The 12,396-nt window shown below is 49.5% G+C and overlaps 1 protein-coding gene across 1 annotated transcript in view; it reads left to right on the top strand.

Annotated features, from left to right (window-relative positions):
* AMOTL1 (angiomotin like 1) overlaps window positions 1-12,071 on the top strand; it is a 59,435-nt gene extending 47,364 nt beyond the window's left edge. Inside the window, exons 9-13 of the mRNA XM_054164669.1 lie at window positions 2,646-2,836; window positions 3,877-4,002; window positions 7,617-7,843; window positions 9,028-9,297; window positions 10,086-12,071. Coding sequence (XP_054020644.1) covers window positions 2,646-2,836; window positions 3,877-4,002; window positions 7,617-7,843; window positions 9,028-9,297; window positions 10,086-10,189 — 918 coding nt within the window. The 3' untranslated portion in view covers window positions 10,190-12,071. The remainder of the gene's footprint in view (window positions 1-2,645; window positions 2,837-3,876; window positions 4,003-7,616; window positions 7,844-9,027; window positions 9,298-10,085) is intronic.
* The last annotated feature ends 325 nt before the right edge of the window (window positions 12,072-12,396 follow it).

Raw genomic sequence — 12,396 nt, 5'->3', positions numbered from 1 at the left:
ATGACAGTTCAAGTGAGGATAGAAGTAGGAAAGGCTTTTTAGTCTGAAATGTAGGGACAAATGGATATGAGCCAGCAGTGTGCCCAGGTGGCCAAGAAGGCCAATGGCATCCTGGCCTGCATCAGGAATAGTGTGGCTAGCAGGAGTAGGGAAGTCATTGTGCCCTGTACTCAGCACTGGGTAGGCCACACCTTGAGTCCTATGTCCAGTTCTGGGCCCCTCAATTTAAGAAGGACATTGGGACACTTGAATGTGTCCAGAGAAGGGCAGCAAGGCTGGGGAGAGGTCTGGAGCACAGCCCTGTGAGGAGAGGCTGAGGGAGCTGGGGTTGCTTAGCTTGGAGAGGAGGAGGCTCAGGGGTGACCTTATTGCTGTCTATAACTACCTGAAGGGAGGTTGTAGCCAGGTGGGGGTTGGTCTCTTCTCCCAGGCAACCAGCATCAGAACAAGAGGACACAGTCTCAAGCTGTGCCAGGGGAGGTTTAGGCTGGAGGTGAGGAGAAAGTTCTTCCCAGAAAGAGTAATTGGCCATTGGGATGTGCTGCCCAGGGAGGTGGTGGAGTCACCATCCCTGGAGGTGTTCAAGAGGGGATTGGAGGTGGCACTTGAAGCCATGGTTCAGTAGTCATGAGGTGTTGGGTGACAGGTTGGACTTGATGACCTCTGAGGTCTTTTCCAACCTTGTTGATTCTATGATTCTATTAAGTACATGAAATAGACTGTCAGTGAAATTCTTGTCTTGGGAATTCAGGCTACATCTGCTCCTTTTGACAGAAAATGCCTCTGTAACTTACAGAGGGTTTTTTGTCACTGTAAATAGCAACTGGATTTGGGGTTGCTGTCGTTCTCAACTGCCTGCACCCCAGTTCTGACTAGTAAGTTTTAAGAAGAGCTCAGACTTCATGTCTAGCCTGTCAGCTTTGAGAGGAGACTTCAGGGTATTTTTTACTATTGTCATTCCTGGTTTGTGAGCCACCATCTTGCAGTGACTGGTGTTGCATCAAAATGACCCAACATTTGACTTCAGAGCTGTCCTCTCTGAGTTAGCAATGTTGAATCTGCTGAAACATTTTCTCATCACAGAGGGGAAAAAAAAGAGCTTTTTTTATGCTTTTAACCCAGAGTCAGCAAAAGAGGTGCAGCACACAAGGAGCCAGTGAGCCAAACTCCTTCTGTTCCTGGCTTGTTGGTATCTGAGTCCAAACAGCAAATCCTCCTGATCAGTGATGCATGAGCTAGGACTAAAAAAGGGTCACTTTTGCTTAGCATTGCAGGCTGAGCATGCAGGGCTGGCAGAACTTTTGACTCTTAGGACAACAGGCACCCATGGTGTCCCAGGATGCCATTTAGGATGCCATTTCCAGACCAGGACCACACTTCTAACATACTGCATTCCTGACTGAGATTTGCCAGTATTTGAACTGTGAGTGCTGGTTTTTGCAGGAGCAGTCTCACAGCTGCTGCTCCTAAGGGCTGCTCCATATTGCATTTCAAAAGAAAGCAGCTTCCAAAAATGTTGTTACTGTACCAAAGGCAAAGGCTGCAGCCCTCCACTGGTACCTCTGGTGCTCCCTAAGCAGGAGATGAGTGCCTAGGGAAAGGGAATGTGGTTTGGAAAACACAAGCAGTTGCTGCAGCCCTTACTGCTGTGTGAGATGTAGCTTTGCTGATGGAAGTTCATGGTGCAGCACAGCTGATGCTCCCAAGGCATGGTTTCCCCTTTAAGACAAGCTGTGCATCGTGAGGTGGAACAAATCTCCTGCATTTTTATTGAAAACAGCCTTTGTTTTTGCTGAGCTTGCCTGGAGCTTCGTGCCTCTCTTCTCAGTGTGTGCTCACACCACCAAATCTCTGCTGAGATGAGGACTAGATCTCCATCCTCCTCTGCTTTCCGCCAGCAGTGAGAGGAGCCTGGGGTAGCTACCCATGCTGCTTAGGTGCTTTAATTAAGTGCCTGTAGCTGTGTGGGTTAAGTCCTGCCTGGCTGAGGTAGGATGCAAAGGGTTATGCACCTTTTGCTGCTTGTCATTATCCCATGAGAACCAGGCTTCACTGCCTGGGGATCTTCGGCCCCTCCAGTTGGAAAGATACCTGCTGCATCACAGAGAGCATCTCCTGAGGGTGCATGAGAACCAGAAGAGACTGCTGTAAAACCATGTCCAGAGTATTTTCTCAGTTGCTGTTTTAGACAGGTTATATGTAGTAGGTTGTGTCACTTCTTTTTCTGCTCTTTCTATGTAAATCCTCTGGTAATAGCTGCCTGCCCATACCGAGCAGTGCCCAGCTGTGTGCTGAAGTCCCAGCAAGGAGAGTATCTTTTAAAGCTTCATTGCTTCTTTTTCCTGCCAGCTTCTTTTCCTACCTTTTCCCTTGGCTTGGGATATCCCATGAAATCCCTGCACAGCTGTGAAGCAGCCTGATCCTTGCTTCTGTCAGCATGGTCTAGAGAAGCAGGTGCTGGATTTGCACACATGGTCAGCTTGTTTGTCCTCCTGCAGCCTAAAGGCTGTAGCCTGGGGTTTCCACATGGCCCTGTCAAAAGACATGGAGGTGTCTTTGCATGTTCCAGAGGAGTGGGGGGGTAAAGAGTCATCAGCTCCTGTACTTGGCAAAGGGTAAATATCTGTCTCTGCTTCCACCGGCAGAGGCAGGGCAGCTGCCAGGCGAGCAGCCTCCCAGAGCACAATGCCCCAGCCCTGATGGAGCTGGTGCGGGAGAAGGAAGAGAGGATCCTGGCCCTGGAAGCTGACATGACCAAGTGGGAGCAGAAGTACCTGGAGGAGAGTACGATCAGGCACTTTGCCATGAATGCTGCAGCCACTGCTGCTACAGAAAGGTAAGGTGGCCTTGCTGAAGCAGGCAGCCCTTCACTGGGGAAACAGTAAGGAATGGCTGTTTTCCAGAGGCTGCACTGTGCTTGCCTTTCCCCACTGAGTTGCACCTCCAGGTTTAATGCACCTCTCCATGGCATCGTGGCAGTGTGATACAATAGATGGTTAAGATGGGATTTGCCCTTCTGACCAAGTTCAAAAGTTGATCAGATAGCCTAGGCACTCAAGCAATGACCTCAACAGCCATTGCACAGCACAGGTGTGATGGTTGAACCCACCTGCAATAACAAACGCTCGGCTCACTCCGTCGGGGAAGCAAATGGAAGCTGTAGTATACAAGCAACAACTACACTCTGCAATGGGAAGCAGTGAATATGTACAGACACACAGTATTTGCAATGTGATGCAGGTATTTACAGAGAGAAAACAGCATGGAAATCCTCCTGTCCTGGAGGACACTGCCTTGCTTGCCCCCTAACCTCTGCCTCCCCTTTTTCCTCTGGTTAATGAGAAGAAGAGAAAAAGAGAACGTTAGAGAGGACCATTAGCTCAAAAGTGTTGTTAGGAATTGCTTATCTGTATTGCTTATCTGCAGAGTTAGCTGATAGGGGTCCTCCAGCGAAGCAGACATGCATGCCAGCAGAGGAAGACAGAATGAGATGGAGTCTGAGATGGTTAGAAATACAGCCCACACATCTGACCAATGAAATGCCTTTAGAATAATCTCTTGTTTTCCTCTTTACACCCAACTGTGGCTTTGTTTGTACTTCTTCACTCTCCTGCTCGAAAATCTGCAGCCAGTTTTAAAGGCATAGCCTGAAACTGTCGCAATAGGTAAGGCAGCTTCCTACCCAGAGTAAGGAATAGCTCACAGCAAAGCGACGCAGAGCCTTCCACTTGACAGGCAGTCACCACTAGCCTGCTCTTCTGAGACGGGTTTGGGGTTTTCTTTGCAAGGGCCAGTCTCACTTTGCAAGGGCCAATCTCACAGAGACCATCCTGGTGGTCTCAGGAGCCCGACTTACAGGTTGAACTGCTTTGCCAGGGACACCTCAGCCCCGAGCCACTCGCGCAACGGCAGCTACGGCGAGAGCGCGCTGGAGGTGCGGAGCTGGCAGGAGGAGGAGGAGATTGTGCAAGCCAACCGGCGCTGCCAGGACATGGAGTACACGTAAGGAGCTGTCCTGCCATACCTGCTTGTCGTGGTGTTTGGACTGCATTCAGATAAGCCAGCATGCCCTTCTGGGCCTTCACGCATGCCTGGAAAGGATGGGCTTAGCTCTTTCTGACTTAGTGCTGCTCTTCAGCATTAAAACAGGGGTTAAGGAGTCACTGTCCCTACCTTCCTGTTAAACCTTCTCTGTGCCAAAACGGGCCTTCTGTTAAGGAATTATTAGACTAATTAATTAAGGTATGGCAAATGGGGTTTGGAGCACAAGCCCTTTGAGGAGAGGATGAGGGAGATGGGGTTGCTTAGCCTGGGGAAGAGGAGGCTCAGAGGAGACCTTCTTGCTCTCTACAACTACCTGAAGGGAGGCTGTAGCCAGGTGGGAGTTGGTCTATTCTCCCAGGCAACCTGTGACAGAACAAGAGGACACAGTTTCAAGCTGTGCCAGGGGAGGTTTAGGCTGGATGTTAGGAAGAAATTCTTCCCAGAAAGAGTGATTGCCCATTGGAATGTGCTGCCCAGGGAGGTGATGGAGTCACCATCACTGGAGGTGTTTAGGAAGAGACTGGATGGGGTGCTTGGTGCCATGGTTTAGTGGATTAGATGATTAGAAGGTGTTGGATGATAGGTTGGACTCGATGATCTCAAAGGTCTTTTTCATTCTATTCTATTCTATTCTATTCTATTCTATTCTATTCTATTCTATTCTATTCTATTCTATTCTATTCTATTCCATTCCATGCCATGCCATGCCATGCCATGCCATGCCATGCCATGCCATTCCATACCATTCCATTCCATTCCTGCGAAGGGCTCTTGGCTTTCCTGATTAAACACAGGCATGGCAAATTTCTAGTTGCAAGGGGAAGCAAGGCCTGGCTCCAGCTCCAAGGTTCATGGTTTCTCTCGCTTGCAGTGTGTAGGCTCATGGCTTTTATCCCAGGCTCTAGACTGGGCAACTCGAGGAGAGACAATTTGAGGAAACTTCAAGCCAGGCAGGTCCAAGGCAAAGAGGTTCAAGCAAGGCAAGGCTTAAGCAAGACAAGGTGATTAGAAATCAGCTTGTGTATATATCTTGCTCGAGATTCAATTGGGCCAATAGGGCAACTGAAGCCCGCACATAGTTACCCAGTGAAAAGGTGTTCTGCCAGGCTGTGGCCATGAAAGGCAGAAACACAGGCCTGGTCAGGGAGCAGTGGCCAGTACATGAGCTCTTACCCCAAAAGCAGGCTAGTTTACCAAGACATACTGGGGGCTCTCTTTTGTTACCCCAATTTCTGCAGGAAGGAGGTGTGGAGAGGGGGACCATGTCTTAGAATAGAATAGCATAGCATAGCATAGCATAGCATAGCATAGCATAGAATAGCATAGCATAGCATAGCATAGCATAGCATAGCATAGCATAGAGTAGAGTAGAGTAGAATAGAGTAGAATAGAATAGAGTAGAATAGAATAGAATAGAATAGAATAGAATAGAATAGAATAGAATAGACCAGACCAGGTTGGAAGAGGCCTTCAAGATCATTGCATCCAACCTATCATCCAACACCACCTAATCAACTAAACCATGGCACCAAGCACCCTATCAAGTCTCCTCCTAAACACCTCCAGTGATGGTGACTCCACCACCTCCCTGGGCAGCACATTCCAATGGGCAATCACTCTCTCTGTGTAGAATTTCTTCCTAACTTCCAGCCTAAACCTCCCCTGGCACAGCTTGAGACTGTGTCCTCTTCTTCTGGTGCTGGTTGCCTGGGAGAAGAGACCAACCCCCACCTGTCTACAGCCTCCCTTCAGGTAGTTGTAGAGAGCAAGAAGGTCTCCTCTGAGCCTCCTCTTCTCCAGGCTAAGCAACCCCAGCTCCCTCAGCCTCTCCTCATAGGGCTTGTGTTCCAAACCCCTCACCAACACATCAGGACCTGTCTGGGTTTGTGCCAGGGGTCATTTGGCCCTACCATGACACCTTCCTACAAAACAGAGGCTGTTTTGGCTGTTAGAACTAAGTTGGCATGAAGGGAAGCTGAATGCTTGTCTAGTCTTGGTGAAAACCCTGCTCTGGAAACAAGAGTGTCTGGTTGCAAAAGCTGAAGTCCTTATCTCACTGCTACGTAATCAGCAATGGGAGGTCTTGCCCTTGACTCGCTCTTCACTCCTCGCCTGCTCATTGCTCTATCTGAGATCAAGAACACCAAGTTCCTGACATACTAGAAACACTGAGTGTCCAATAACCACTGTTTCCCACACCCAAGTTGTGTGATGGCCATGCTGGCATTTAGGAACAAGCCTGCAGAATTTAGGACCGCTGAAGAAGATTTTCAAGTAGCAGGAGATACAAATAAACCTCTTTTTTTTGTCAGCAAGAGTAACCCCTGTTGTGGCAGATACCTGTCCATTTTCATCACACAAGTAGACATCTGGCTGTGTGGTTCAGCAAGTGTTAGATCTGGGCAGTATTTTGAATTCAGGTTTGTTTTTTTTCCTGGTGAAAAGAAGTGGCCTTTTGATGAGTGAAAATCCCTTGAGAAAGTTTGTGTTTGCTGAAAAACTCTTTCAAATCTGTTCTTTGGCATTTGCTTCACCCCAGAACCACCAGACTGCAGACACTTACACAAAAAAGGTGTATTTGTGTCTTGTGGAAAGTATCAGTGATTGTTTTTGCTGGGTTTGGATCTTATTTTCCACTTACAAGAGAATCCTGCTTCCAGTGGAGTGATGGAGCCTTGCCATCAGCTTCGTTAAAGATAGATTAAGATCTTGTGTTCTCATTGCAAATTAGACATCTGATTATGCAAACTAACAGCAGCATGAAGTTACCAACTATTTCCCCTGTATATAGGTTTGCCAGATGTAGCATTTTAGCTTTCCCTGCTTCACAAAATGCAGCTGCATTGAGCTGTATCTTGTACATCACAGCCAAGCTACAGCCACAGTCACCTGGCTGTCATGTTGTACATGTGCAATTATATATGGGTTTTTTTTCAGTATGGTTTGGTGTTATTCATTCCTGGAGAAAAGTCTCAGAAAATCCTATTTTTTGGTGTGATTTGAGAGTCCTTGGGGTCTGTGTGAGAGAAGTAGTGAGCTTTGCTTGGCTCTGCACGCCGTGCACTGATCATTTCTGTAGCGGTGGAGAGACTCAAGAGCCCATCCCAGCTATTAGAGAACCTTTCCACTCCCTTCAGCAGGTCTTGATTCCAGGTGACAACAGGCCTGAACTGTGGGGTTAACTCAGCCTGCCAAAGGAGGGTTTCCAGGTTTGGTGCCAATGTGTTACAGGGTTAGAAACTGCCAGTGTGTTTGTATTCTGGTGAAGGTAGCAATCTGTGGCCCGGTCAGGCAACTGCCCTCTTTGCTGCTGAAGCAATAGATGGGTTCAGTTAACCTGACAGAAAAGAGATCTCACTTTTGGCTTAGCAGCCAGAACCACTGCCTGGTTCAAAGTGCATGGTTGTGCTCAGGAGCTGGTGGGAGCTACCTTGTCCAAGTGGCTCAAAACCAGAGGGAACAGAGCAGCAGGGCGCGTACTGGGGTACCCACCCTGCTGCCCTGGGGTGGGGAGACCTTTCCATACAAACATTGCTCCCATTCCATTAAGCAAAACATTCATGTCTTGGCAGAATAAAGAATCTGCATGCCAAAATAATTGAGAAGGATGCCATGATCAAGGTCCTTCAGCAGCGGTCACGGAAGGACCCCGGGAAAGCCGACAGCGCCAGCCTGCGGCCAGCACGGTCTGTTCCCTCCATCGCTGCTGCTACAGGCGTGCATTCGCGCCAGACCTCGCTCACCAGCAACCAGATAGCCGAGGAGAAGAAGGAAGAGAAGATCTGGAAGGGAAGCATAGGTGAGCTCAGGTTTTGGTTAAGTTTTGCCTCATCCATTACTTCCTACTAATCTTTCTGCTTGAGCATAGCAGAAGTACCTCAGCCACAGCATGTGTGTATATTATTAAGCAGGACATTGAGACACTTGAATGTGTCCAGAGAAGGGCAGCGAGGCTGGGGAGAGGTCTTGAGCACAAGCACTATGAGGAGAGGCTGTGGGAGCTGGGGTTGTTTAGCCTGGAGAAGAGGAGGCTCAGGGGAGACCTTCTTGCTCTCTATAACTACCTGAAGGGAGGTTGTAGCCAGGTGGGGGTTGGTCTCTTCTCCCAGGCAACCAGCACCAGAACAAGAGGACACAGTCTCTTGCTGCACCAGGGGAAGTTTAGGCTGGAGGTGAGGAGAAAGTTTTTCACAGAGAGAGTTGTTAGCCATTGGAATGTGCTGCCCAGGGAGGTGGTGGAGTCACCATCCCTGGAGGTGTTCAAGAGGGGATTGGAGGTGGCACTTGGTGACGTGGTTTAGTAGTCATGAGGTCTGTGGTGACAGGTTGGACTTGATGATCTTTGAGGTCTTTTCCAACCTTACTGATTCTATTCTATGATTCTATATTGCTGTGACAGCTCCTTTCCAGAGCACTTTCCGTGGGCAGGACATGTGTCCTTGTGCTGCAGTAAAAATTTAGTCATTTTTTGGCCTTGCCTTCTATCTGAATTATATTTGTAATCATATGAAGTCATTCTGCACTGATTGTAGAAGGCTACAGTTGGGAGAAATCCTCCCAGGCACAAGCAGAAGATGTTTGCAACTTTGTGTGAGTAAACAACAAATTTGGGATTGAATGAAGAGCCTCATTGAAGTTTAGCACGTGAACATTCACGTGGGGGATGCACGTTGTGATGTGGCAGCTGAATGGGGAAATGAGTGTGGGGCTGCACAGGACAGGAATGTGGAGGCATGCAAGGCTGTGCCAAGGGTAGGTACTCCTGGGATGGGTGTGCAGACGGAAATGCAGAAAGGGGCTGCTGCTTTCGAAGGGCTGTGTTGTGGGAAAGCACCATATGGATGTCAGAAGACCATCTGAGGAAAGCCAAGGGGAAAAGCTAAGCTAAGCTAACAGGCTGGAGACATATCCAGACCAGCACCTGGTAGCTCTGCAGGGAACAGCACACAGGCTGGGATGTGGCTGACCTCCATGTGTTTTCAGGGCTGCTTCTGGGGAAGGAGCACCACGACCACCCCTCAGGCCACTCGCTGCCTCCTCCGCTGCCCTCCTTGTCCTGCGTGCCTGTCGCGGTGCCGGCAGCCTCCCACGCGAAGACGGGCAGCAAAGACAGCAGCACGCAGACGGACAAAAGCACTGAGCTCTTCTGGCCTGCCGCCGCCTCCTTCCCCGGCCGGGGGCGGCTGGGCACCACCCCGGCACACAGCCCAGCCCCGCGGCCCCCGGCCACGCGAGCGGCCAGCGAGAAACTGGGTGAGCTCTGCTGGTCCCTGCCTGCTGCGAAATGCAGGTGGTGGAGTCACAGCATCATAGTATCAGTCAGGGTTGGAAAGGATCGTCTAGTTCCAACCCCCCTGCCATGGGCAGGGACACCCCACACTAGACCAGGCTGGCCAGAGCCTCAGCCAGCCTGGGCTTAAACACCTCCAGGGATGGCACCACAACCACCTCCCTGGACAACCCATTCCAGGGTCCCACCACTCTCATGGGGAAGAACTTCCTCCTCACATCCAGCCTCAATCTCCCCACCTCCAGCTTCATTCCATTCCCCCTAGTCCTATCACTACCTGAGATCCTGAGAAGTCCCTCCCCAGCCTTCTTGTAGGCCCCTTTCAGATACTGGAAGGCCACAATTAGGTCACCTCAGAGTCTTCTCTTCTCCAGACTGAACAGCTCCAACTCCTTCAGTCTGTCCTTACAGGAGAGGTGCTCCAGCCCTCTGCTCATCCTCATGGCCCTTCTCTGGACATGCTCCAGCACCTCCATATCCCTCTTGTAATAGGGGCTCCAGAACTGGAGGCTGTACTCCAGGTGGGGTCTCACCAGAGCTGAGCAGACGGGGAGAATCACCTCCCTTGACCTGCTGGCCACACTTCACCATCACAGTCACCATCACTGGAGGTGTTTAGGTAGAGACTGGATGGGGTGCTTGATGCCATGGTTTAGTTGATTGGATGGTGTTGGGTGATAGGTTGGACTCAGTGATCTCAGAGGTCTTTTCCAACCTGGTTAATTCTGTATTCTGTATCTTTCCTTTGCAGAGAACTCCAGCCATGGGAAGCTGCCCGACAGCAAAGGCAGAGTGAGCAGTTTGCTCCACAAGCCTGAGTTTCCAGATACGGACATGATGGAAGTCCTCATCTGAGCAGAGGACAACATCTCTGGGGTTTCTTGTGTGTACAGCGAGATCCAACGTGGTCCTTGGTGTGCCAACCTTCAAAAGTAACCCTGAGTGTTTGAAGAAGGATAGAGAAAGTTTGTGCCTGAAGTGGAGCTTGAGTCTGATACGTTGAGACTTTGGACCAGGGAAGAAATCAAGAGCACCGAAGAGGAGCGAAGAAATGAACGTCTGGGATTTTCTTAGCAGAAAGGGGCTTTGAAAATGGAAAGTGGTGTGAGAAGGGGATCTTTGAGGGAAAAGGAAACTGCATTTTCTGGTGTAAAGAGAAGGTAGTGAAATTACAGACTTGAGTGCACACTGCTGCTCTGTTTTCCTGCCTCTGCAGCTGGGACGGGGAGCGAAATCCTGCTTCTTCTGAGGCCAGAGGGAGTTCTCAATAATCCAGGAGAAACTTGCATCTTCCTCAGTATCAGTTCCTTTCTCAGAAGTATTCACTGCTTAATAATTGGTCTGTATGTATACACAGCAAGTTCTTGTAAGTATTTGTTTGAAGTGGTGTGGTGTGGTTTTCCTGGGCAGGCAGGTCAGGTGCCTCTTTCCTGGCTGGGCAAGTGTTGCTCTTGGAGCTGGATTTACAGTGCAAATATTCGTGTCTTGCAATCTCAGAGCTTGCTGAGACTTCTTTTTTTGGTAGGAGCAGTTGTTGGCTGGAATTCCCATGGAGAATGAAAGTAGGAGTGGGGGAGGAGGACCCTGTTGATGCAAACCCTTCTGTAACTACGAGAAGGTTTCAGAGGAAAAGTTGGGGAAGGATCCCCGCGGCTCCTCGAAGAGCTGTGCACCACAGAGCTCATTCAGATGGGGGTTGGGTAGGTGCTTTTTCAGAGAGGTTAGGCTGGGTTTGTATGTGAGGTCAGAAGATGCCTCTCACCATGCACTGGTTCATAGCAGTGTGTTTGTGGTGAGAACAGGATTTCCCCTTGTTTTCAATGCCTACAGCCATATCCTACCTTCCTTGAGCATACAAATCTGCTGTTCAAGTTGACGTGGGACCGGGCATTAAGGGGTGTAGGATCAGGCCGGGAAGGCTTTAGTTGCAAAGCAGTAGCTGAGCATCATCTGTTTTCCATGCTGCAGTTCCTTTTCATCTTGGTTTACCCAGGGTGGGACATGTCTCATTTTCAGCTTAGTTCTTGTTTTCTTTAAGGGGTGGCAACTGTCTGTGAGGCAGCCAACCCACCAGCTGCATTGCACGTGCCGGTAGGGAAATCTTCCTCCCTGAGGCCTTTTTGTGTTGACTTGCGGTTCCTGAACCTCGTGGTGCACCATAACGATGTTAAGAACTTGGCTCTGAGACAAAGGGTGATGGGATTTGATGTGAGGCCACCTAGAGTGGAGAAGTAATGGGTGCTGGAAGTAGTTGTCTGCTCAGGGCTGCCTCTTCCTGCAGGTATCAAATTGGAGCCATTGATTGTGAAGAACCGGGCACTTTAAACTCCACTGCTGCTGAAAACTGAAGTCCTTGCAACCTCAAAGCCTTCAGAGGCCAGAGCCTTGCACTCAGTACTGCCTGGCTGATACCTATTTTTTTGTTTGTTTCCTTTTTGAACCCCAAATGGCTGTGTTCAATCTATGCACTTACTTTTGTGTGTCCATAGAATTAGACCTACGTCGGTGTCGTCCTCTTCCTGACTTTTGCACTTGTTGAAGTACTGGTAGGTAGGTTGTGCAGGCGAGCGCCCCTGTGTTTCAAGTAGTAGCAGCTTTGTATTGTGGAACCAAATGTGTAAAATCCTTGGGAAATGTTAAGCAGCTTTAATATATGCCTTGTAAAATAACTTCATTTCTCTTTCTCTGGGGTTAATTTAAATGTGGTGTTTGTACCAAAGCTGGGGCTGGGCCTGGGCCTGGCGTCGGCGCCGCCCCACCTCCCTGGCCCTTCCTCAGGGCGGTAGGAAGGGGGCAGGAGGGAGACAAAGCAAGGGAATACAAGTGAAACTATGGTGAATATTTATGTCATCGTTTTTCTCCAAGAGATAAGGATGCCCAGGTGCTTCAAAGTCCCTAAGTATGTCTCAGCTGTCTTACTGTGTTCGATGAAGCTGCGCAGGCAGACATCTGGGCGTCCAGCGGAAACAGTGTTGGAGATGTGTGCGTGATGTGGCTTTCAGGTGTGTTTGGTAGTGGTTCAGCTCAGCTTCTCCAAGTCAGCTAGAGCACAGCACTCCCTC

The sequence above is a fragment of the Dryobates pubescens genome, chromosome 10, assembly GCF_014839835.1.
Source record: "Dryobates pubescens isolate bDryPub1 chromosome 10, bDryPub1.pri, whole genome shotgun sequence".
NCBI classification, from domain to species: domain Eukaryota; kingdom Metazoa; phylum Chordata; class Aves; order Piciformes; family Picidae; genus Dryobates; species Dryobates pubescens.
The sequence above is the reverse complement of the archived record's forward strand: the minus strand, read 5'-3'. Positions and strand labels throughout refer to the sequence as shown.